The sequence below is a fragment of the Mesoplodon mirus genome, assembly GCF_964341445.2.
Source record: "Mesoplodon mirus genome assembly, chromosome: 9".
In the NCBI taxonomy this organism is placed as follows: Eukaryota; Metazoa; Chordata; class Mammalia; order Artiodactyla; family Ziphiidae; genus Mesoplodon; species Mesoplodon mirus.
The window spans coordinates 29,420,862-29,446,844 of record NC_138985.1 but is presented as its reverse complement, the minus strand read 5'-3'; the positions used below and the strand labels follow the sequence as shown (position 1 = coordinate 29,446,844).

Below are 25,983 nucleotides of genomic sequence, written 5' to 3'. Positions count from 1 at the left end.
AATCTGTGAAAAGCAGCCAGCAGAAGGAACGACAGCAACCGTTTCCTTCCCAAACACGTCTCAGAAACCCCAGAGCAGATGCTGAGAAAGGGCGGGAAAGCCAAAGACACCACCAATTTTTCCACCTATTGGCTAATCCCGCTGTCGTTCCCGAAGGCCCGCCTTCCTTGCTCGCGGGCGATGTTCTTACTGGCTGACTTCCGCCAGCTGTCCGCTCTCATTGGTCAGTCCCTCCGTTCGTCAGGCTCGGGCCTTGGAAACAGGCGGAGAGTGGCGTTTGGCTCCGCCCCCGGTCGCGCACAGGCGCGTCTGTGTTGGGGTCGGAGGCTCCGCCTCCGCGTGCCGTGTGCAAAAACAAACAGCCGTTAGGGAGGAGGTGCTGGGGGCGGGGTTTGGTTAGAAGGAGGCGCGCAATTGGGCGGTCGCCGGGGTTCAAACGAGCAAGGCGAGCAGGCATTGGCCGGGGTGGCGCGAGGCGGGCCCCGGTTATTGTCCGGGCTCTGGCGGCGGCGGTGGCGGCGGTAGCGGTCCGTGCTGCGCGAGCGGTGGCGGCGGCGGCTCGGCGGGACCGAGGGCGGGAGCGGCCGAGACCATGGTGAAGTCTGCGGGGCGGCCGGGTGGGTGGCGATGGCCGGGCGGCGCCGCTACCTGTTGAGGCGGCGGGCGTCAGGCGGACGGGCGTCAGGCGACTACGACGACGGCTGGGCTGGCGTCAGGCGGCGGGGTTCCCCGCGGTCCCGGCCTCGCCCGCCGCGGCGCCGGCGCGAATTGACGTGCGCGGGCCGAGGCCGGGTGGCCCTGAGCGGGACAACCCTGGCGGCTCTGCAGCACCTCCGCTGCCCCTGCCACCGACTTTGACTCCTGAATTGTGCGTCGGTAAACAAAAAAAAAAAAGTGCGGGTTTTTAGAAACGCGAGTGGAGGGAACTTGGCCCCTTGTGAAGTTGGGAGGGAAAGGCGCTGGAGGGTGGCCGTGCCCCGCGCGGGAGCGAAGCAGTGACGCCGAGGCGAGAGCAATGTACGCCCGAGCGCCCTACGGAGACAGCCCTGCCCAGGGCTGAACCACAAACAGAAATTATGGTTATTGTGACGTTCTCGCGTCTTAGACCTGGCTTCGACTTGGTGGATGGTCGCACCCCGTTTCTAACTTGTAGTTGTGCAGTTAACGGAAGCGCTTCCGCCGGCCGACTCAGGCACAGATTAGATCTGTCTGTAAACTGATTTGCTCGAGCGGATGATTCTCCTGGTCCTTGCTGGTTTCGAAGGTGTCACTCATTTAATTTCTAGCGACCTGCCACATATTGGCTGTCCCTTTACCAGCAGCTAAAAATACATGCACGATCGCATAAGCTAAAAATACAGGAGGCGTGGAGTTGTCATTCTTGTTTTGAGAATTTTAAACTTGAGGAGATGTGAGCATGTATCTGTTGAACTAATACGCAAGTTTCTTGGCATCCAGTTTTCAGCTTTTCCTGAATGAAATAGACTCCAACTGGCTCCATAGGCGTATTTTCTACGGAGATGCTTAACCCAGGTTAATACTAACACAGTTCTTAGAATCAAAAATTTTATGGTGCTTGTATTTTGTTTCTCAGTCATCAAACGTATTAAAATGAATGTGTTAAGCTGGAGGGTGTATATACAGAGTTTGAGGAGGTTGTGAAAAGAAAGTAATTATTTACTGTACAATTTTATATTCGCACAAGTTTGATTCCATAAGACTTCGTTTTTGTTAAGTATGAGAAATGTATCCGGAAACCACGGAAATAGTCATTTAACTTACAGAGATTTTTTTTTTTTAAATATTTTATTTATTTATTTATTTATGGCTGCGTTGGGTCTTTGTTGCTGTGCGCAGGCTTTCTGTAGTTGCGGCGAGCGGGAGCTACTCTTTGTTGCGGTGCACGGGCTCTAGGCACGCGGGCTTCAGTAGTTGTGGCATGTGGGCTCAGTAGTTGTGGCGCACGGGCTTAGTTGCTCCGTGGTATGTGGGATCTTCCCGGACCAGGGCTCAAACCCGTGTCCCCTGCATTGGCAGACGGATTCTTAACCACTGCACCACCAGGGAAGTCCTAACTTACTGAGATTTTTTTAAAAACTGATTTCATGTCTACTTCCTTAAAAAGCAAATAGGTTAAATAGCAAGTATGATGGATTTGAAGTGATAAAATTGCTTAAGAGCAGTAAATTGGGAAACCTGGGAAGTTTTGCAGTTGGTAGCTTTTAATGGATAACTACTAATTTCATAATTGTCATAGACAGTGATTATAGTTTTAGACTCATGCACCAATTGAGAGGTTTTTTTTAATGTATTTACAGCAGGGCAAATAGAGCTGAAAAGATTTATTTGAAGAAGAAGTGAGAATATATGGCTACTCCCCCATATGGTTTTGGGAGATAAACATGCGGGGGGGGGTGATTTTTGGCCTAAAAAGTATTTTAAGGAAACCATTACAAAGGGACAAAGGGAATATGCCATTTCAAAGCTTAACCTCTGCTTCAAAAATATCCTCAAACAACTAGCCAATCATGTAAACTGATTTCTTTAACTAATTTTTCTTTTAACAGAGAAGAAATAATAGATTTAAGTAGTAAAATCAAACAGCCCAAAAGAGAATATTGGTTTCCCTCTCAAGTCTGATCCTTAGTATTCTGTCCCTAGAGGCAAATAACTTTTCTGATGTATTGTGTGACCTTCTAGAAATGTATATGTACACACACTCTACAGTACTCCACTTTATGTAAACAAAAGTTCACTGCACTTGCATATACCTTGCCTTTTACACAAATATGTTTTGTGAGTTGTTCCTTATCAGCACATATCTGTAACTCATTTGTTGAAAGGGCTGTATAATATCCCATTGCATTTATATACTGTGTCCTGTTTGTGACCATTCATGTTATTTGAGAAATATTTCTTTATCAGTTGAAAGTAGTATTTGTTTAACCCCTTAAGAATAAGTTTGTATGTCTTTTTTTTTGTAAAATACACATAACAATTGACCATTTTGCCATTTTTAAGTGTACTGCCAGTCATCTGCAGAACTTTTTCATCTTCCCAAATTGAAACTCTGTACCCATTAAATAGCAACTCTCCATTCTGCCCCTTCCTTTCCCCAGCCTCTGGTGACCACCATTCTGCTTTTTGTTCCTATGATTTTGACTAGGTACCTCATGTAAGTGGAATCATACATATTTGTCCTTTTGCTTATTTCACTTAGCATGTCTTCAGGGTTTACCCATGTTGTAGCATGTATCAGAATTTCCTTCCTTTTTACAGCTGAATACTATTCTGCTGTATGTATATACCACGATTTTGTTTATTCATTTTTCCATGGTGGACATTTAGGTTGTTTCTGCTTTTTAGCTATTGTTTATAATACTGATATAAACAAAATAGCAAATAGTATAGAAAATACCTGTTTGAGTCTCTGTTCCCAATTCCTTAGGTATGTGCCTAGAAGTGTAATTGCTAGATCATAGAGTAATTCTCTGTTTAATTTTTTTAAGATGCTTTTTTTCTCCCCATAGAGCTAAGTTCTGAATATTTCTGTGGAAATGATACACACTGACATTTTTTAAAATTATTTTATTATGAAATACTTCTAGCATGAGTTATATTGACTTGATGAAGATTCTTCAGTCTGAAATTTGAAAAATATGTTCAAATTTTTAGAAATCTCATTTTTAAAAAGAATTTAAGGTTTGACCTTGTCTCTTTATAAATTAATAAATGGTGGACTTCCCTGATGGTCCAGTGGTTAAGACTCCCCGCTTCCACTGCAGGGGGTGCAGGTTCAATCCCTGGTCGAGGAAGTTCCACATGCCGCAAGGTGCAGCCCAAAAAAAAATGAACATCATCAGTTGTGGGACAAATAAAATTATTTAAAAATAAAATAAATGGTGATATAAATCAACACATGTATATTTAAAATTGAAGATCACCTAGATTTTTTAACTACCTAAAGTAAAATTAGAAGAAATTTTATTTCCTAAGTTTAATTTTTTTTAAAATTTTTATTGGGGTATAGTTGATTTACAATGTTGTGTTAGTTTCAGGTGTACAGCAAAGTGAATCTGCTATTCATATACATATATCCACTCTTTTTTAGATTGTTTTCCCATATAGGCCATTACAGAGTACTGAGTAGAGTTTTCTGTGCTATATAGTAGGTCCTTATTAATTCTCTGTTTTATATATAATAGTGTGTATATGTCAATCCCAATCCTCCAATTTATCCCTCCCCCCGCCTTACCCCCTGGGACCATAAGTTTATTTTCTACATCTGTAACTCTACTTCTGTTTTGTAGGTAAGTTTATTTGTAGTCCTATTAGTTTTGAAATAGCATTTTCGATTCTTCATCTGGAACTTTTTTCCACGTAGGCTGGAGGCAAAGCTGGAAAGGACAGTGGGAAGGCCAAGGCTAAGGCAGTGTCTCGCTCACAGAGAGCTGGGTTACAGGTAACATCCATGCTGTTGTAATTCATTATTATTTTCTTTACTGTTATAATTCATGACTCATAGATGTTTCTTTAATTACAAAAGTGTACTTGTACTACTGACCTTTGATAATGAGATTAATTGGTCAAAATATAAACCACAAAGCAACTGCCTTATTTATTTGTTTGTTTGTTTGGCTGCTCTGGGTCTTAGTTGCGGCACACGGGATCTTTTTTAGTTGTGGTATGCAAACTCTTAGTTGCCGCATGTGGGATCCAGTATGTGGGATCCAGTTCCCTGACGAAGGATTGAACCCCGGGCCCCCTGCATTGAGAGTGCAGAGCCTTAGCCACTGGACCACCAGGGAAGTCCTGCAACTCCCTTTTATATAATTTGTATTCTCTTCTTCTAAACAAGGACAAGTTATGAAAAGATCTTAAATGAATTTGGTGATTTTGCTCTCTTAAAATCTATTATTTCTAGATTATAATTATGTTCCTAGTTCTTTTATAAATTGTATCAGATTGAAGTGAGTATGCTGTGGCTTTTATTTTAAAGAGTGTTTGTCGTGGTACATCGGCTTTCAGGATGAGAGAATAATGAACTGTCCACTAGTCCTGTGAATCTTTCCCCGATACCTTCAAGTGTAGACTCAGTGATATACTCAAAGGCCTAAATGGTTTCAAATTTCGTATATTTAAATTGTTGCAGCTTTAATCCACAAACTCAAAATTTTCTGGATGAGTAAGAATTATTCCCTACATTTAAGAGATACTTTTTAAACAGGAAAGTTTGAAGTCCAGACTGTAAGGTTAGGATTTTTATCTTCTTGGCAGTAGTGAGCCATTGAAAGTTTTCGAGGAAGAGGATGACATGATCTGGATGGTACTGAAGGAAGGGGGGGCGAGAACTTGTATTTGGTGGGTACGTTCTGTATTTTAGTACATCATGCAAATCTCAATTAGAATTTATTTGAAGTGTCCTTACCTTGAAGTGGGAGATGGAAGACAGATACAGGCTATTGCAGTGGTTTAGGAATAAGGTAATAACATACTTGAACTTGAGTGGGATGGAAAAGAATAGAAGGCTTGTGTATGCTCCCCCAAAATGGGAGGAGGGGTATGGGATTGAGAGGATGGTCAAAGAGAAGTTTCTCTAAGGCTTAGACCCTCAGGAGCAGAAGAGTTTGTAGTAGGGGCAAGTTATCAAATAATAAATTTAAGTGCAGCCGTTTTGAAGTTCCACCAAAACATCCATATGAAAATGTCCAAAAGTTGTAGATCTGAGTCTAGCTTTCCAAGAGAGGTGATCAAAAGAATTAGAAATTTAAGGTCACTTACGTAAAATTGGTAGCTTGTGCTGTGGGTAAGTTTCCTAAGTAGAGCATGAGAAAGATCAAAAGGGCATTGGTGGACCCCTCACCATATTTGATATGGTATTTGAGTCAAAGAATGAAAAGACTGAGGAGTAGTCAGAGTTCGTATTAGAACTATGTAATTGCTTCAGCCTAAGAAGAAATGGTTTTTGAGGTCCTCTGTATCAGATGACATAACATGCCGGTTACTGAGGATGCAAAAGGGTGTAAGACATGGATCCTGGTCTCAGGGAGCTTAGAATTAGGGAAGGATGTAAACAAAACAATCATGCCTTTTCTCTTTAAGGATGCAATCTGGAAGTGGCTAGTAGATTTTGGTAGTTAAAATGTTACTGCTCGTCTTTCAGAATGGTGTTTAACAGAAGCCAAGGTTGGATTGGGAGAAAATGGGTGACAAGAAAGGGGTTTCAGGGTTTGCTTTTAAATCTTGCCTTTGGAAAGGAGACGTCTAGACTGTAACTGGAGGCAGTTGCTGTAGACACGTGGAGAAGTTTTAAGTGAAGTGTGCAGAAGGAAAGGAGCCAGCAAAAAGGAAGCAATTGGAGCTGTTGAATGATGGAGCAGTAACAGGGTAAGGAAGGTCCTTAAGAAAGTTGGGAGTGGGGTTAGTCAGAGGCACAGACAAGTGGGATTCGGGAACTTTGCAGATAAGAAAGTGCCTATTCTCAGAAAGTAGAAAGAAAGGGTCACAGTGAGAGAATGGTGTTTGTTTTTAGTTCATGCTTTACTCATATTATGCAGCCTTTGATTACATTCAGTAGTGTGATGTTAAGACTTCAGTGCTTCCCATTTGGATGGTCTCTTTCAGTTTCCCGTGGGCCGTATCCACAGACATTTGAAGACTCGCACCACAAGTCACGGAAGGGTCGGTGCCACTGCTGCAGTGTACAGTGCCGCAATTCTGGAGTACCTCACTGCTGAGGTTAGTGGGGGAAATGTGTTATATATGGGAATCCTAGAGGTGTCCTGGACATAAATGGCTAAAACCCATGGAATATTGGTTTGAAATAAAAAAGACACACTCCTGTTAGTTTATTTTAATAACGGTTTTAGATGTATCTTACCAGCCTATTACCTAGTACCAGTGTGAAATAGAACTTTGGTGTGCTCTTTTTTAAAGTTAAGTAAGGGTCAATAATCCATATTTTTAAGTGACATGACAAACAAGTGTAAAATAATTTAAATACCATACTACTAATTAAATGAACTCTGAAATACGTATATAATCGACAGGTGATATTCATGAAGTTACCGCATAACTTTTTTTTTTTTTTTTTTTTTTACAGCATAACTCTTAGTTAATAAAGATTTGAAGTGGGGCAAAGTCTTGGCAGTGTGATGATACATATTTTTTAAATATCACAACTATATTATGATGATAACAAAATTTGGTAAAAGACCTAAGCAACCTTCTGGTTCTGTGCATGGTTGTATGCATAAAATGCTGTATCTTACTCAGTTTAACTTTTCAGGAAGATAAGTTAATTGGGCAAGAGTTCTTAATTCTTAGGTCATGGACTACCACTTCCTCCATTCTAATCCCTCCTAAGGAAAACAAAAGGGAAGCCATGAAACTCCTTCAACTACATTCCAAGCAAGGGAAGTAAGTTGAGTAGCAAGCAAGTCAACTGATAGAGATAGCCAATCTAATAGAAACGGGGAAGCTTCCTACTTGGCAAAGATGTGGTTGGGAGCTAGGTTGTAAGATTTAGCTTTAACCTGTGTGTTAATTATCACTGCTGTCATTTCATTAACCTTACCAAGTCATTTATTTTCCTATTGGAGATTTAACATTGATAGTTTCAACTTCACTGTCACAAGCAGGGATTTTGTGTTGGTAATGTTTTTGTATTGGTGCTAGTTAAGAGCCTTTCTGCTTTATCACTCTTATACCAGTTTTTATTTGTTTACCTGCAGACTTTTCAGAAAGGTATGCATTTTGTTCACTCATGTAGAGGCATAGGCTTCTGGTTCAGAATTTCCAAGTCCCATCTAAACTCCCATTATCTTTATTCTTAGGAACTTTATGGTTTTTTAGTTTAAGATTAAATAATCATATACATACATACATACATATGCAGTCAATGTGTATTTTCCAAATATTTAATTTTGGGGTTTTAGTCAATAATAGAGGTAAAGAAATACTGAAATCTAAGTTTAGGGGTAATCACTTTTCAACGTTGGCTTCACACTAGGATCACTTATGAAGCTTTCAAAAGATACTGGTGCCAGGCCTCACCCCAGACCAGTGAAGGTTGCAAGGGAGAATGGAGTAGAGAGTACTGGTGGTTTTTAAAGCACGCTGATTGCTTCGATGTACACTGAGGCTTTCCACCACTCTGTTTAAGTGAGGAGGTTCTGTGGAGTTATTTTTACGTTACTTCCATCAAAGGTTTTATAATGCCAGTACAGTCTATGGAGGCAAAAAAAAAAAAAAAGAAAAATGCAATTTTATGGCCAACTGGGACTTTGAAATTTCTCTAGTTGAAAATTGCCCTTATAGAATAAAGGGCTTCTGGCTTATAGCCTACAGATTATAGGGCCCAGTGATGTTTAAAACTCTGAATAAGAAATTATTTTTAATTATATTTTAAAATTTTTCTACAAGTGCTAAGCAATAAATTTCAGCTGTTAAGGGCCATGAAAAAAATAGACTACATGTGTATATTAAAATATATTTCTAGATGTTCACATTTATTGAATAGATTCTTGGCTAAGGGATATTATCCCTTGTCTTTATTTCTTTCTATAGGAGTAGATTTTTGCTCAAGTTTCTAGTTCTCTTGCAGAGAATGAATATAAAAGGACCAAATGGAGTAATAAGAGTTCTATAAAAGCATTATAGAAATTTGGAAAAAATTTAGTGTTGGTTTATATATGTATCTTGTGTGTTTTGTGTGTAGATGCTGTAGTGATCTTTTTAGCTATAATTGCAGACCTAAACTGAATCCTTAAACACTTCACCCTTGTTTGATGTGCTATCTCAACGGATGCTTTGTAGGTGCTGGAGCTGGCAGGTAATGCTTCCAAGGATCTCAAAGTTAAGCGGATCACTCCGCGCCACTTGCAACTTGCAATCCGTGGTGATGAAGAGTTGGATTCTCTTATCAAGGCTACCATAGCTGGGGGTGGTATGTATTATTTCCTCTTCAGCCTAGATTGTTAACTGGCCTAACTAATAGATAATTCAGATAGATGATCCAATACATTTGTATCACCAACTAGAGAACATAGAAACTTAAGTTCCAAAAGTGTTAAGTCTGACAATTCTAGACTTCTTCTCATTATGATCTGAATAAATATTTCTTCTCCTTGTAGCCATATACAATGCTATTTTTATTTTAGCAAGTTCTTCATCTAAATTTCATATGTGAGACTTAAAACCTGGTGTTTAAAATATTTCGCATATCCTTTAAACTGTGTTTGAGAAATTGCTTAATATGATGCTCTTGAAAGTCAGGGCTGAGATAATTGAATGAGTCAGGATCAGTGACAGTGAGATATAAATTGGTGGTTCTTAATACTTTTTGGATCACATTTGGAGAACCTCTTGAAAGCTGTGGTTACTCTTCTCTAAAAAAAGCACATAAAATCACACCATTTTACGTACAGTTTTAGAGGGAGGTTCCCAGACCCCAAGATGGGGACCCCTTGGTATAGATACTTTAACAGAATCAGAATGTGAAAGGGGACTTAAGTAAATTTCATTCTTTTTTAAAAGCCTTTTTGTTTGTTTGTTTTTTTAATTAATTAATTAATTTTTGGCTGCATTTAGTCTTTGTTGCTGCTTGTGGGCTTTCTCTAGTTGCAGCAAGCGGGGGCTACTCTTCGTTGCGGTGCGCAGGCTTCTCATTGCAGTGGCTTCTCTTGTTGCGGAGCACAGGCTCTAGGGTGCAGGCTCAGTAGTTGTGGTGCACGGGCTTAGTTGCTCTGCGGCATGTGGGATCTTCCCAGATCAGGGCTTGAACCCGTGTCCCCTGCATTGGCAGGCGGATGCTTAACCACTGTGCCACCAGGGAAGTCCTCATTCTTTATATAATTGCTTTTTGGGGTTGAAGCCCTAAAGTGGTAAGATATAGCCAGTTTAGGGACTTCTCTGGCAGTCCAGTGGTTAAGACTCCACGCTTCCAGGGGGCACGGGTTCAATCCCTGCTTGGGGAACTAAAGATCCCATGTGCCTCTCAGCACAGCCAAAAATATATATATATATATATAGCCAGCTTAAAGTTTTTCTACTAATGCTGTTTCTTTTCATTTCATTCTAGGTGTGATCCCTCACATCCACAAGTCTCTGATTGGAAAGAAGGGACAGCAGAAAACTGCTTAGAGACTTGTTCTAACCAAGCCTCTTCCTCCCCGTCATTGTACTGTAACTGGGACAGAAGAAATAATGGGGATATGTGGAATTTTTAAAACAGTTAAGTGGAAAAGCATAGACAATTGCTGTAGACATGAAAAAGAAACATTTGTATGTTCTTAGACTCGAAGTTGGATAAAAATATCTTTTCATGTGGCAACAGTTGTGTGTTGATTGGCTAGGTTTCTCCCATGTGTTTTATACAAAAATGGAATTGATAAACCATTTTTTAAAAAAATAATTTGTCTCAAAACCGTTCTGTTTGTGCTGTGTTGAAAATATTTTGCTCATACTTCAAAATTTTTTAAATTTCAAATTGGTTATATATTCAGAAAAATCTTAAAACAGAAATTGGGAATCTACTTCTATCATGATTGATACCATATTATATTGAATCTTAGCTGCTACCTGTTAGTAGTAGGCACCAATTATTTTACATACCACTAAAGAAAAACACTGCCAATTAAACCATAATATGCCATCAATTATGAGATGCATCCCAATTTCAGAGATGTTAAGAGTATGAAAACATGCATTTAGAATTGATGAAATAGGATAGTGGAATTATTTGAATTATTAATGAGCACTTACTATGTGGCGAGCCCTGTACTAAGCGCTTTATTGATGAAGAAATTTTATTACCCCCATTTTAAAGATGTAGAACCTGAGGCTCACAGAAATTAAATGGCTTGCCAGAAAACATTTATCTAATAGATAGAAAAGGGCAGAACTAGGATATAAACCTAGATTTGGCTGACTCCAGAGCCCACACCCTTACCTAGAATTGAAGTTAAGGTTATCAAAGTTGTCTGCTTTTGGCTTAAAATTCCAGCTTTTAGTGATCTTTTATTGATACAGTAACATTCAGTAATTTGTACAATATTTTAAAAATTATTTTTCTTTGTCAGTTTCTAAGTAACTTGTAAGATTTAAGTTAATGTATCAGTTAACAGTCCATCAGAAAATTATATTTTTCTGGAAGTCTGGAAGTCTTCATTAAAAATGGAAATTCTTTAATGTTTTATAATACAACAGTATCAAAACAAAACTCTCATTTTTAAAAACTTATTTTATTATGGAAATTTTCAAAAATAAAGAGAATAGTATAATGAACCCCTGTGTACTCATCCTGCAACTTCAGCAGTTATCCTGTGGTCAGTTTTGTTTTACCTGTATCCCCAACCTGAACCCTCATCCCAGTTGATTGGTTTGAATCCCATTCCAGGCATGATTTATTTTCATGTCCACATACTTAAGCATGTGTCTCTAAAGATGGGGTACTTTTTAGACCATAACCACAATACCATTGTCTTAAGACAGCTAACACATTTTATAATAACAGATATCCAGTCAGTATTCAGATTTCTCTGATTGTTTCATAATTTTACAGTTGGTTTGTTTGAATCAGGATCCAGCCACTATGTCTTACATTTTACTGATAGCTCTTAAATTTCTTTTTAATCTGTAGGTTTCTTTATTATTATTATTATTATTTAATTTTTGAAGAAACTGAGTTGTTTGTCCTATAGGATTGTCTCTAAGTATGGATTTTACTGAATCTTGGCACATATTTTGAAGAAGCTTCTATATTGAAAGGATCTACAATTATCCATGTGTGAAGTTTTAGTAGTTTTTAGAAACCAAAGAAGCAATAGAAAAGAAGGCAAAATAACCTCTCAGAGAATAGGGTCTTTTACTAGAGTTTTCTAGATAATTGCTTCAAATATCTGTTTCCTTTTGGTAGTGTAATTATTTGCTTCCTACTGTGTTCCCAGGATTGTATTTTTGTTTTCTGATGGAAAAAAAATAGAACAACTGGGCCATGTGCTCTGAGGCCTCACCTCCACATTTGGTCGACCTTGCTTCACCTATACACCCCTTCCTCCCGCTGGCTTTTTTTAAAGCATGTCCCAGCCGTCATATTGCACCTGTAATACCTTAATAGGTAACTCTAAAAGAAAGCTTTAAAAAGAAGACGTTTTATATTTTTAAAAAGACAGTACCTCATTGTGGTTTTGACCTGCATTTCCCTGATGATTAGTGATGTTGAGCATCATTCCATGTACCTGTTGTCCATCTGTATGTCTTTGAACAAATGTCTATTCAGATCCTCTGTCCATTTTTTTTTTTATAAATTTATTTACTTATTTTTGGCTGCGTTGGGTCTTCGTTGCTGCGCGCGGGCTTTCTCTAGTTACGGTGAGCGGGGTGCTACTCTTCTCTGCGGTGCACAGGCTTCTCATTGCGGTGACTTCTTTTGTTACGGAGCACGTGCTCTAGGCACTTAGGCTTCAGTAGTTGTGGTGCACAAGCTTAGTTGCTCCGCGGCATGTGGGATCTTCCCAGACCAGGGCTCGAAGCCATGTCTCCTGCGTTGGCAGGCGGATTCTTAACCACTGCACCACCAGGGAAGCCCTCTGTCCATTTTTAATTGGGTTCTTTTTTTGCTACTGAGTCATATGAGTTATTTTTTTATATTTTGGATATTAACCCCCTATGAGATACATGATTTTCAAATATTTTCTCCCACTCCGTAGGTTGCCTTTTTTTCTTCTTTTTTAGTTATTTGTTTGGCTTCATCAGGTCTGTTTTTTTTTTTAAAGATTTTGTATTTTATTTTATTTATGTATTTATTCATTTATTTATTCGGCTGCGTTGGGTCTTCGTTGCTACACACGGGCTTTCTCTAGTTCCAGCGAGCAGGGGCTACTCTTCGTTGTGGTGCACGGGCTTCTCATTGTGGCGGCTTCTCTTGTTGCGGAGCACGGGCTCTAGGCGCGCGGGCTTCAGTAGTTGTGGCACACAGGCTCAGTAGTTGTGGCTCGCGGGCTCTAGAGCACAGGCTCAGTAGTTGTGGCGCACGGGCTTAGTTGCTCCACGACATGTGGGATCTTCCCGGACCAGGGCTCGAACCCGTGTCCCCTGCATTAGCAGGCGGATTCTTAACCACTGCACCACGAGGGAAGCCCACAAATTCCTTTTTAAGAAATGAGTTGCTGAGGCAGCTATAAAACATCTGGCAGAAGGTAGTTAGTATTCTGCATTATATGAAAGGCAACCCGGACATGAAGGAGACATGGTCTTACAAGAAAACAATAGACAAATCAGAGAGTCTTTTCTAAGGGAAAATAATACGCTTGAGATATATATGTGTCAGAATTATTTTTTTAATATTTATTTATATTTATATTTATTTATTTACTTACTTATTTATTTTGGCTGTGCCAGGTCTTAGTTGTAGCACTCGGGATCTTAGCTGAAGCATGGGGACTTCTTAGTTGCAGCATGCGAACTCAGTTGCAGCATGCATGCGGGATCTAGTTCCCAGACCAGGGATCGAAACTGGGCTCCCTGCATGGGGGGCACAGAGTCTCTTACCCACTGGATCACCAGGGAAGTCCCCCAGATTATTTTTAACCAATACTTTTCAATTCATCACCTTCAATCCTGACTGCCAGGAGAGACTTCTGCTGTATAAACGGGTAGACAGTCACCCCTCTGCAGACAACTTAACATCTGATTGAAAGGTTGACCAACATGAACAAGAAGGTAAATGAAGGGAATTGCCTGGCAGTCCAGTGGTTAGGACTCCGCGCTTCTACTGCAGGGTGCACGCGTTCAATCTGAATCCTGCAGGCCACGCAGTGCTGCCAAAAGAAAAAAAAGTATGTCTTATTTTACCCACATAATCAGGAAAGATTTCTAGCTTTTGTTTTAGAAAAAGTCTAATTTTTTGAGCAATATTGTTATTTTTTATTGTATTTTGTTATTCTCTACTAAATTTTATATATTTTAAATTTTTATTGAAATATTGTTGATTTACAATTTTGTGTCAGTTTCAGGTTTACAGAAAAGAGATTGTTATTTATATATATATATATATATGTATTTTTTTTTAAGATTCTTTTCCATTATAAATTATTACAAGATATTGGAAACAGTAAGTTCTTGTTGGTTATCTACTCCATATATAGTAGTGTGTATATTACAATCCCAAACTCCTAATTTATCCCTCTCCTACCCTTTCCCCTTCCGTAACCAGAAGTTTGTTTTCTATGTCTGTGAGTCTATTTCTGTTTTGTAAATAAGTTCATTTGTATCCGTTTTTACATTCTACATATAAGTGATATCATGTGATATCTTTCTTTCTCTGACTTACTTCACTCCATATGATCATCTATAGGTCCATCCACGTTGCTGCAAATGGCATTATTTCATTCTTTTTATGGCTGAGTAGTATTCCACTGTGTATATTATACCACATCTTCTTTATATATTAATCTGTCGATGGACACTTAGGTACTATCTTTTTTCTTTTAAAGTAAAGTGTTTTATTTTATTTATTCATTTTTTTGGCCGCACCGTGCAGCATGCGGGACGTTAGTTCCCTGACCAGGGATCGAACCCATGCACCCTGCATTGGGAGCATGGAGTCTTAACCACTGGACCGCCAGGGAAGTCCCAATATCTTTCTTATATTAAGCATTTTGAAGTGAGCCAAATACAGTCATCCCTCAGAATCCATGGGGGATTTGTTCCAGGACCCCTTGGATACCCAAATCCGCAGGGTGCTCAGGTCCTTTGTACAAAATGGTGTAGCATTTGCACACAACTTTGGAACATACTCCCAGATACTTTAACTCATCTCTATATTACTTATGATACATTATACAATGTAAATGCTATGTATATAGCTGCAGAAACAATGTAAATGCTGTGTGAATAGTTGCCCGTGCATGGCAAATTCAAGTTTTGCTTTCCGGAAATTTCTGGAATTTTTTTTCCCCAGTTTTTTTTTTTTTTTTTTTTTTTTTTTTGCGGTAGGCGGGCCTCTCACTGTTGTGGTCTCTCCCCTTGCGGAGCACAGGCTCCGGACGCGCAGGCTCAGCGGCCATGGCTCACGGGCCTAGCCGCTCTGCAGCATGTGGGATCTTCCCAGACCGGGGCACGAACCCGTGTCCCCTGCATCGGCAGGCGGACTCTCAACCACTGCGCCATCAGGGAAGCCCTCCCCAGTATTTTTGATCCATGGTTGGCTGAATCTGTGGAGGCAGAACCTGTGGATATGGAGGACCAACTGTACCATTGATTCATTTTAGAATGTATGTTTTTGAAATTTTAAATATTTAATACAGGTAAAAAGGACGTGTGGTGACAAAGTCCTCTCCGTCCACAGGCCTTCATCCCTCTACCCAGAGACACCCACTGGGAAACGTTTCTCTGTATCCTTCCAAGGGCATGTACAAGCACAAAGATACATTTCATTCTGCTTTTTACAAAAACTGTAGCATGTGTTACGTTGTGTTCTACTGCTCTTTGTTGTTTTCACATAAAAGTCTAGCTGAGGCTATTTTGGAGATGCACTACCTTGTTCTTTTAAATTTATTTATTTATTTATTTTCGGCTACATTGAGTCTTCGTTGCTGCGCGCGGGCTTTCTCTAGCTGCGGCGAGTGGGGGCCACTCTTCGTTGCAGTGCACGGGCTTCTCATTGCCGTGGCTTCTCTTGTTGCAGAGCACAGGCTCTGGGCTCAGGGACTTCAGTAGTTGTGGCACGCAGGCTCAGTAGTTGTGAGGGGGGGGCCCAGGTTCGATCCCTGGTCTGGGAACTAGATCCCGCATGCATGCTGCTACTGAGTTCGCATGCTGCAACTAATTAGTCCCCATGCTTCAGCTAAGATCCCGAGTGCTGCAACTAAGACCCGGCACAGCCAAAATAAATAAATAAATAAATATTAAAAAAAATAATTCTGACACATATATATCTTAAGCATATTACTATCCCTTAGAAAAGACTCTCCGATTTGTCTATTGTTTTCCTGTAAGGCCATGTCTCCTTCATGTCTGAGTTGGCTTTCACATAATGCAGAATACTACCTTCTGCCAGATGTTTTATAGCTGCCTCAGCAACTCATTTTTTAATTTCTTCCCACTGTGCCACCAGGAAACTCCCTACTTTGTTCTTTTAACAGCTGCATCCTATCTCATTACGTCAGTGACTTTTAGCCAGGAGGCACTTTGGAAATTTGTGGGCCTCTGATGGGGGCAATGCTGGACATATTATAATGCCTGAGACTGCCCCACTGACTTCCAAACGTCTGGCCAGATGTTAGTGTATGTGAAAAACTCATTTTTAATTATGTAAGTCTAAACTCCATTTTACATATTAACATGAAGGGTTTGGTTTTGGGTTGCTGAAAAATTTGAATATCCCTGGCACTTCCGAGGCCTCCAACTGCTGTGTAATGGAAGGGAAGCATGAACTTCAGAAGGGCTTAAAGCCTACTGGAATCATGTCAAAGAGCCACAGAGATCAACTTAGAGGGGCTTGTACTAGCCAAATTTGGGATGATTTGAGCATCAAAAAAAATGAGTGCAGGGACTTCCCTGGTGGTCCAGTGATTAAGACTACAAGCTCCCAATGCAGGGGGCCCGGGTTCGATCCCTGGTCAGGGAGCTAGATCCCACATGCTGCAACTAAGACCCAGCACAGCCAAATAAATAAATATAAAAAATAATGAGTGCAATTGTTTGTAACACGTTTAATGAAAATCCATGAGTCCATAGTGGTAGGAGGAGGGAGAGAGAGATTAGAAGATTACTCGTTTTCGAGACTACAGAATAACTGACTCAGGGCAATTCCCTGGTGGTCCAGTGGTTAGGACTCCTCACTCACGGGTTCAGTCCTTGATCAAGGAACTTGGATCCTGTAAGCCACGTGGCATGGCCAAAATAATTTTTAAATAATTGATTCAGGTGAAGATCATTAATTGATGCTAAAAGAAAACAATCAGGTGAAAGGTCTGGGAGCAGGGTCTTCACACAAAGGCAAAGTATCATCCCACAGGTAACCTACTCAGCAGAAAGAATCAAAGTACCTTTCCAGTGGGGCAGTCTGAGATCATATGCTATCTGACAGGAGGCAGGATTAAGTGCATATAGCCATCACCTACAATGCCTTCCTGCATAAAATGTTGAACATGTGTCCATTCAAGCTTCTCTGCCTAATTCCCAGTTTACAGAAAACACAAGAGCCAGAGGAACAAGCAAGTAACACGAAATGGAGACCTTAGGCAGCTCCAAAATCAGGGACATTCGACGAAGTCAATGTCCTGGACTGTTTGAGTTGTCCAAAAAAAAAAAAAAAAAAAAGCAAGAGGCCAAGACCACACAGTGTAGGACTCAATTTATATGAAATGTCCAGAAAAGGTAAATCTAGAGACAGAAAGCCAACTTGTAATTGCCAGGGGCTGGGAGTGAAAGCAGGAGGGACTGCAAATGGGCACAGGGTCTTCCTGGTGTGGTGGATTATGGTGATGGTTGCACAACTCAGTAAATTCACTGAAATTATTGTACTCTTAAAATGGGTGAATTTTATGGTGTATAAATTATCTCAATAGGCTTTTTAACATTAATAAATAGAAATTACAGTATGTTAAAAAGTGGAAGGACTGTTCTAGATTGAAAGAGACAAAAAGAGACCTAACAAAGTGTGAACCTAGGTTGGATCCTTGGGGGCGGTGGGGTGTGCATGTGGGCGGGAGAGAACGTTATTAAACACATCAATTGTATGTAAATTATACCTTAATAAAGCTGATTTTAAAAACACCTCTAGGGACTTCCCTGGTGGCACAGCGGTTAAGAATCTGCCTGCCAATGCAGGGGGCCACGGGTCTGAGCCCTGGGCCGGTAAGATCCCACATGCCACGGAGCAGCTAAGCCCGCGCACCTAGAGCCCATGCTCCACAAGAGAGGCCACTGCAATGAGAAGCCTGTGCACACTGCAAGATCCAACGCAGCCAAAAATAAAACCGCCTCCAGAACCAGTGGGGGAAATCTGAATAAGGACCATACACTGCAGGTTGTATGGATTTTTCTTGTTTTCTGAGGTGTGCTAAAGGAACTTGGTGAGCCCTACCTTATTGGATGAATGGCTGGCCGACTTCTCTGGAAGTAGCAGCTCTTGTGCTCAGGGAAGCTGAAGCCACACTGTAATCGATTCTGCTCACTTTGCCTTGTCCTGGAGGCCTTCATAATGTAGCAGCCGCTTACCCTTTCAAAACTAAACAGTATGTTTTTAGGGACACACGTGATAGATTGATAAACACTAAATCAGGGTAACCTCAAAAAAAAAATTAATGGCCCTCTAGTGAGGGATAGAGTATGCAACTGGGGAGAACTCCCAAGGGGAGTTCTTGATCTTAAAGGAAACCATGTTCATGAACATAAAGGCCTCATCTGGACCAGATTATGGCTCAAGACTACCATTCCATTGTGCAACTCTGCACAATGGAATGAGTACAAGACCTCAAATGACCATGAGGGCCTCTACAACTAGCCAGGGAGAAGTTCCCTATAGTTACCTGGTCACCAATTGGTCTGGGGCAAGCCAGAGCCAGATGCCTTCCGCAGGTAGACTGCACCACACCCCGTCTGCCTGCCTTTCTCTAGCAGACTGAACTTCACAATTGAGCTGTCATAAACCCTGTACTCTGCATTTACATTCTCAAACAGCTACAGATATCCCAAGAACATGGTCCAAAGACGCTTCCCCACAGAGGCTAAAGCTTAACATATTTCCCTCAAGGAGGGCCACCACAGAAAAAGCTCACATTAAGCTTTGTTACAGTTAGCTATGATTTTCAATGTTATAGTAATTTTGATGGATAACCCTAAATGTGCCAAGTGAGAATTTTCCACTGTCACCCTTAAAGGAGTACTGCTCCAACATGGTCACAATCTTGAAGTTCCACCTTGTTTTTTCCCTGCCCGAGCCTACATCTTCATTATTCCAGTCACAGCTTGCCCTTGGGATACTCAATCAGCAAAACTTAATTCTTGGATCAGGGAAGCAAAAAACAAAGATACTCTTTCAAACAAACACAGCAACTATTGTCTTAGAAGTAACGTGTTGCTGCTTAAAATGAAATCTACATCAATACCCTAACCCAAACAAGGACAGACAACAGTTGTTTAGTTTTTATTTCATAACCATAAACTTAACTTTGCAATTCAGCTAAACTTGGAGGGGAATAAGGAAAATATGGAACCCAAAGAAGTGCAATGAGAGCACAAAGATTATAGTATATTTTCAGCAGATGGGGATGAAGGGGTGCTCTCCTGAGCTACAGAAGGAATGGTCTGGTGGTTAAGATAAAACACAAGTCAAATTTATTATTAGATTTGTCCACAGTCAGCAATGGTGATCTTCTTGCTGGTCTTGCCATTCCTGGACCCAAAGCGCTCCATGGCTTCCACAATATTCATGCCCTCTTTCACCTTGCCAAAGACCACATGCTTGCCATCCAACCTGGAAACAGAAGAATAAACATTACGACCTGCGACCTGCAGGTAGTAATGAAATAAGAGAGAAATAAGCAGCCTGCATTGTGCATTGAGATAAGAACAGTGGCCCACAAATCAATATAGCATACCCAAGCAAGAGAAGACCAGAAGAGTGGTTTGTCCAGCTTTTAGTACTAGCTAATGTCGACTAGTTAAATACCGGTAACATTTTATCCTTTTACCTAAAAAAAAAAAAGTGTCAACACCAGATTTCTTTAAGCCAGTCTAAAAAAGGTGGTCTCCAAGAGTCTCTAATCACTGTTAAGAATCCTAATTTTAGAATGGACCCCTAAAAAAGAGCCAACAAATCACATGCTAATTAGATGAAAGCACCACTCTTAAATTCAACTACTCAACAAAGTGCCCTGTTTTGCCATTAGAGTATCTCACTTTCTATAGCGCACTATCTAAACTTGTGACTATTCATGCCCTTCTACTACTTTAGAGCAGGAAACAGCAGGGAAAGGTTGCCTTTGCTATGCTCTGCTCTTACCACTCAGTCTTGGCAGTGCAGATGAAAAACTGGGAACCGTTTGTGTTGGGGCCAGCGTTTGCCATGGACAAGATGCCAGGACCCGTATGCTTCAGGAGGAAATTCTCATCATCAAATTTCTCCCCATAAATGGACTTGCCACCAGTGCCATTATGGCGTGTGAAGTCACCACCCTGTGAACATAAAAGAGGAACCTGTCACTTTTGGCAACACAGTTGGAAAACATGCCAAGTCTGCAAGGTTCAAACTTTAAAACTCAAGTTTAAACTAATTAAAAGGGTCAAGTGGAACCAAAATGGTAGAATTAACATTTTAGTTCATATATGCACTTAAAAAAAAAAAAGAACATTTATTACAGACCACAGCAATTTAGATGGCATGGTATCAGTGCAAAATTGTCAAACAGACAAATATAACAGAAAACAAAGTATAAAAGTAGACGCACCAATGCAGACAGACCATATGTGCACATTCTGAAGTGTTCTGGCTCAATCCCAAATTAAGAGAACCCAAATCAGTATCAGTAAACTTCATACCTGGCACATAAATCCCGGAATTATTCTGTGAAAGCAGGAACCTTTATAACCAAAGCCTTTCTCCCCAGTGCTCAGAGCACGGAAGTTTTCTGTTAAAATAAAGTGTATATGTATATAGACACAACAGTTAAAATCAGAATACCTTTGTTAAACATTTAAAAGATAAATAAAAAACTAACCTGCTGTCTTTGGAACTTTGTCTGCAAACAGCTGTAAGAGAAAATGACAGTTAATGAAAAACATCTGCTTACATATTTTGTTGCTTAGTACCCTTGTCTTTAGGGGCCTCTGAATCATAAATTCATTTTCTCACTAGAAGAGAATGCTTCTTCAGTAATTACTTTGAATCCCAAATAAGAACGGCTCCTGACAGCCTTAAGGTCCTGCGGGGTTGGGTTAGCAACATGACACCCAAAGACATGCCAAAACTCCAGAACCAGGAATGACTCAGAAAGTGTGAGGCTTCTCAAAAGTGACTTAGAACTTTTATGTGTATCACACCTATTCTGAACAGATATATGGTCTCTCAAAGGTACATCACCCCCCCCAACTTCAACTTGAACCTAAAGACAAGGACTTTCAAGAATAGCAAGTACTCCTGCACGATCAGGGAGTCAATGGCTGTAATTTTAGTCACTGGTAATGAAAATGCTACTACCTCCAATCTGTTAACATAGCTTTATGGACTGGATGAGCAGTCACTTCTTGGTTTCCAGGTCCCTTACCTAGTAGTGGGGTAAAAAATAAAGATTGGTTTCTAGTACAACTGCTTCGAACCTTTCCTGCATATATCAAACATTTTGGCTAAAAAAGCTTAAATACCATAGAAAACGCAAGCCCTTGCATAAAGACAGTTTAAAGTACTGAATGAACTATTCCACAGACCTGTGACTTAAATCATCTACTGAAATCCCTGGATGTTTCTTAGAAGACTTGCTAGCTAGCTTCCATGTACTGTACATAAAACGTACGGTTTTAAGTATTAACGTGTCTCCAACCCTTGTACTAACTCGTTTCCCTTTTAGACCTTTACTAAAGTTAAAGCTCGCGGTGGCACTTCCACCTCCGTTCTCACCAAGGGATCTGTCAGAGCGCCTATCTCATTTCCATTAAGCCCTCTGGCTAACCTGAGACACACAAGCTACAAAGGGTTAGGCTCACGCCAAGTTTCCACGTGGCCCCTGGCCAATTATCAGCTGACTTCAGATAAAGGTGGAGTATACATCTACTGGATGTAATATTTCTCCCGAGTTTTTACGTCAGCGCAAGTTTCCACATGGGCCCTTATCAATTCTTAGCTCTGACTACAGTGAGAGTGGGCTACAGACTGATCTGCATGGGGGCGCTATCTAAACTTGGACTAAGATCCTACAACCTGATCACTGGCGGCTCTTTGAGAAGTGGTAAAAGAGGATAAAACCACTTAGGGCTACACCCCAAGACCTACCATGTTGGGTTAACTGGAACGGAATCCCATTTACCGTTTGAAGAGCCCGCCCAGTTACTTAGCTACCCTGCTGTGATTACCAACTGATTAAGAAGTACCCATAACACGCCTGAACTAATTAGGAAACCACCGGAGAAGGCCTGCCGCGCTGCCGGTCTCGACTAGCCCGTTCTGCGCGGGGACAACCGGGAGGGGCCCGGGCGCCTCCCACCCGCCGTCACCGCAGCGGAAGGCGGGCCTCGGCGCCAGCGGAGGGAAGGCGGCCGGCACATTTCCGCTCGGGGTGGGGGCGGGGAGGGGCCTCTTTCTACATCAACCTCGCAATTTTAAGACACCCGGGGAAGCCCTCGAGCCGGCCGACCCCGCACCCTTGTAACCCAACCCTGAACTAGCAAGCGTTCTTCGGGACAAGGGATGGGCTGCTATCCCCACCGGCCCTTGGCGCGCCCGGCGCGGGAAAAGGCAGCCTTCAGGTGCGGCCGCCGCGTCGGCTCGAAGGAAGCGGCTTCCGAGTCCTCGAGGGCGGCCCCGGGAAGGTCGCGGCTGGCCGGGGCCGGCGCCCGCCTTCCGCTTGGGGCGTTGCCGACCCTCAGGGCCCCGCGGTCCCACGCGGCGGCCAACGGCTCGCGGCCCGAGCACGTGCGCGGCCGGAAGGGCGCGGCCGCGCCTCCCCCGCCCGCCCCGCCTTTGTCTGCCCGCCGCCCCCAGCCTCCCAAAATGGCCCCTCGTCAGGAAATGGCGCCGCGCCGCCCGCGTTCCTCAGGCGGGGCGCCCGCACCCAGCCCCTCGGCCTCCCCCCGCCGCCCGCTCAGGCCCACCCGGCGCGCCGCCGCCCGCCCCAACCTCGAAGGAGACGCGGCCCAAGGGCTCGCCGTCGACGGCGATGTCAAAGAACACGGTAGGGTTGACCATGGTTGAGCTGGGCGGGAGATCCCGATGTGGCGGCGTCTGCAAAGCAGCACGAGCCCCACCGCCCGCCTCTTTTATAGCCGGTTCAGGCCCCGCCCATGGCCGGTCGCGCGCCTCATCTCTGGCCAATCGCGACCACGGGTCAGTCGAAGTGACGGTGTGCCTGGGCCTATGGGTGGAGATGGCGCCGGAGAGGAGGGACGGAAGACGCGCGTGCGCGCTGGCAGATGCAGCCAGGTTCCCGCCCGCCGCTTCGGTCTCCGCGTTGCGGTGCGGGGTCGCGCGCAGGCGACTGGGTTGGGGATGGGGCTTGAAGACCGCCCTGGTGGGCCGGTTGGGTCGGTGGGAGCCCGAGAGACATGCACCTGCCTGGGCCCGCGGCCAGGACGTCTTCCCATCGCGCAGAGGGGCAACTGAGGCAAACGCAGGCCTCAAGGTCGCGCCGCCCGCCAAGGTCGCTCGGGGTCCAGGGCCCGTGCCGCTCTGGGAGGCCAGGTGGCTTTGGGCATCACCATTTTCCCACTGCAGATGAGGATGAGGCGCAGCCGCCGCCCTCTCTCCCTTCCCCCTTTCTCCCCTAGTCTGAAAGGTTATGAAATGCTTCCAAAATACCCTACTTTCCGAAAATATCTTGCACACTCTGCTTGAATTTTCTCCAGGAGGAAGACGTTAAAACAAGAGCCTGTCACTTCCCTGGTAGCGCAGTGGTTAAGAATCGCCTGCCAATGTGGCGACATGGGTTTGAGCCCTGGTCCGGGACGATCCCACATGCTGTGGAGCACCTAAGCCCTTGCGCCACAACTACTGAGCCTGTGCTCTAGAGCCCACGAGCCACAACTACTGAGCCAGCATGCCACAACTACTGAAGCCCGGGTGCCTAGAGCCCGTGCTCCGCAGCAAGAGAAGCCACTGCAATGAGAAGCCCGCGCGCTGCATCAAAGACCCAACGCAGCCAAAAATAAATACATTTATTTAAAAAAGAAAAGAAAAGCGAATTCCCTTAGGCAAATATATTAATAATACTTTTATTACTAGTACTAAATGCACTTATATGGCCCTGGTCTTTTGTTCGGAAAACCTTGAAAAGAAAATTTATATATCCTCTGACATTCAGAATGTTACTTAGTATCTCCAAAACCAGGATAGGGTTGTGAGAAGCAAATGAGAGTCCTTATGAAAGATGAAATCCAGTGTCTGGCATCATGCCATCGTTATTAATAATGGCATTGTGAGCCTACATCTGCTCAGAATTTATAGAGAGTGCGGTTTTGTTCTCACAACCACCCCAGAATCCCCATTTACAGATGCGGAAAGTGAGCATCCTTCATGTTAAGTAGCTTGCTCAGAGTAACCAACATAGGAGTATTAGCGAAGCCAGAACTGGCAACTGCGTTTTTGCCCATTCCCCAGCACCGGTGCTTTGTGACCTTGAGGAAGCTGCTTGTCCTTATCTGACACTGAAAAAATGACCCGAGGCCCTCAGGCATAAACTCCCTCACCTTCTCTCTCCTCCACCCTGAACCTTAAAGCAGTTAGGAACCCCTCCTAAGAAATAAATGAATGGATAATAAGGTCATCACTTATGACTTCCCTCACTTTACTATTCAGAGCCCTCCCTTCTCTTCACCCATCATCATAGTCCTCTCACTTACTTCTTCTACCAAGAACTCAGAGGGGAACCCTCCACCTGCGAGGGCTAGAGGCAGTGAGGGGAAGCCAGGCTGTGTCCTGTGCAGGCCCCAAAGACGGGGGTCTCTGTGGCAGGCACACAGGCGTGGCCAAAAGGATCTTGTCTGCAGCCAGGCCAGCCTGGGCATTACTGACCTGAGTTAGGTGGTAAAATGTGCAGTAGTTTTTTGTTTTGTTTTGTTTTTCTCTCTCTCTGTCTCTTTGACTTATGTATGCATTTCTTTTTCTTGCTGCACTGTGCGGCATGCGGGGATCTTAGTTCCCCAAACAGGGATCGAACCCTCGTCCTAGGCAGTGAAAACATGGAGCCCTTAACTACTGGACTGCCAGGGAATTCCCTGCATTTTCTTTTTTAACAGCTTTTAACAAGTGAATTTCATGGTATGGAAGCTTTATTGAGATGTAGTTTACATACCATGAAATTCACTTGTTTTTTTTGTTTTTTTTTTTTTTTGCGATACGTGGGCCTCTCACTGTTGTGGCCTCTCCCACTGCGGAGCACAGGCTCCAGATGCGCAGGCTCAGCGGCCATGGCTCACGGGCCCAGCCTCTCCGCGGCATGTGGGATCTTCCCAGACTGGGGCACGAACCCGTGTCCCCTGCATCGGCAGGCGGACTCTCAACCACTGCGCCACCAGGGAAGCCCAAAATTCACTTGTTTTAAGCATACAATTCAGTGACTTTTTAGCAAATTCAGAGCAGAGCAGATATCACCACAATCTAATTTTGGAACATTTCCCTCACCCAGAAAGAACTTTGTGCCCATTTTTAGTAACTCCCTGTTTCCACCCAATAACTGCTTTTAAAATTGTGTAGTTAAAAATTGATTTAGACTTGCGGTTTCAACTGGAAATATTAAAGTTTATATATTGCATTTTTTTTTCTTTTTGGCTGCATTGGGTCTTCATTGCTGCACGCAGGTTTTCTCTAGTTGTGGCGAGCGGGGGCTACTCTTCGTTGTGGTGCATGGGCTTCTCATTGTGGTGGCTTCTCTTGTTGCAGAGCATGGGCACTAGGCGCATGGGCTTCAGTAGTTGTGGCACAAGGGCTCAGTAGTTGTGGCTCATAGGTCCTAGAGTGCAGGCTCAGTAGTTGTGGCACACAGGCTTAGTTGCTCTGCAGCATGTGGGATCTTCTCGGACCAGGGATCCAACCCATCTCCCCTGCATTGGCAGACGGATCCTTAACCACTGGGCCACCAGGGAAGTCCCTACATATTGCATTTTAACATTTAAGAGAACTTTAGGTTCAACCTATTTAAAAGTTTATCAGAATTGTTTAATGCCCAGGGAGGTTTTTTCATTGTTAATTTGGACAATGAAGTACATTAAAAGGAAACCAAATGTCTTACATCTATAAATGCAGTTTAAATGTTTGAAGATATATTAAAA

At 42.7% G+C, this 25,983-nt stretch overlaps 2 protein-coding genes across 2 annotated transcripts; one reads left to right on the top strand and one right to left on the bottom strand.

Annotated features, from left to right (window-relative positions):
- The first annotated feature begins 489 nt into the window (after positions 1-489).
- On the top strand, positions 490-10,414 carry H2AZ2 (H2A.Z variant histone 2). Its single transcript, XM_082632856.1, has 5 exons — positions 490-595; positions 4,385-4,462; positions 6,625-6,738; positions 8,818-8,947; positions 10,082-10,414. Exons 1-5 carry the CDS (start codon positions 593-595, stop codon positions 10,141-10,143), a joined length of 387 nt encoding a protein of 128 aa, XP_082488982.1. The 5' UTR covers positions 490-592; the 3' UTR covers positions 10,144-10,414.
- Positions 10,415-19,140: 8,726 nt separating this feature from the next.
- On the bottom strand, positions 19,141-22,968 carry PPIA (peptidylprolyl isomerase A). The gene is made up of 5 exons (XM_082632855.1): positions 22,838-22,968; positions 20,727-20,757; positions 20,548-20,636; positions 20,012-20,184; positions 19,141-19,483 (listed from the first exon to the last, which is right to left on the bottom strand). The coding sequence occupies exons 1-5, from the start codon at positions 22,904-22,906 to the stop codon at positions 19,351-19,353; spliced, it is 495 nt and encodes a 164-aa protein (XP_082488981.1). The 5' UTR covers positions 22,907-22,968; the 3' UTR covers positions 19,141-19,350.
- Between the last annotated feature and the right edge of the window lie 3,015 nt (positions 22,969-25,983).

Bases quoted from the DNA above. Each gene is read 5' to 3' on its own strand.
- H2AZ2 (XM_082632856.1), top strand. The intron at 4,463-6,624 runs GTAACATCCATG...GGTCTCTTTCAG, and splicing joins CACAGAGAGCTGGGTTACAG to TTTCCCGTGGGCCGTATCCA. The intron at 6,739-8,817 runs GTTAGTGGGGGA...GATGCTTTGTAG, and splicing joins TGGAGTACCTCACTGCTGAG to GTGCTGGAGCTGGCAGGTAA.
- PPIA (XM_082632855.1), bottom strand. From the start codon at position 22,906: ATGGTCAACCCTACCGTGTTCTTTGACATCGCCGTCGACGGCGAGCCC. The intron at 20,758-22,837 runs GTTGGGGCGGGC...TTTCTCTTACAG, and splicing joins TGGGCCGCGTCTCCTTCGAG to CTGTTTGCAGACAAAGTTCC. The intron at 20,637-20,726 runs GTTAGTTTTTTA...TTATTTTAACAG, and splicing joins CAAAGTTCCAAAGACAGCAG to AAAACTTCCGTGCTCTGAGC.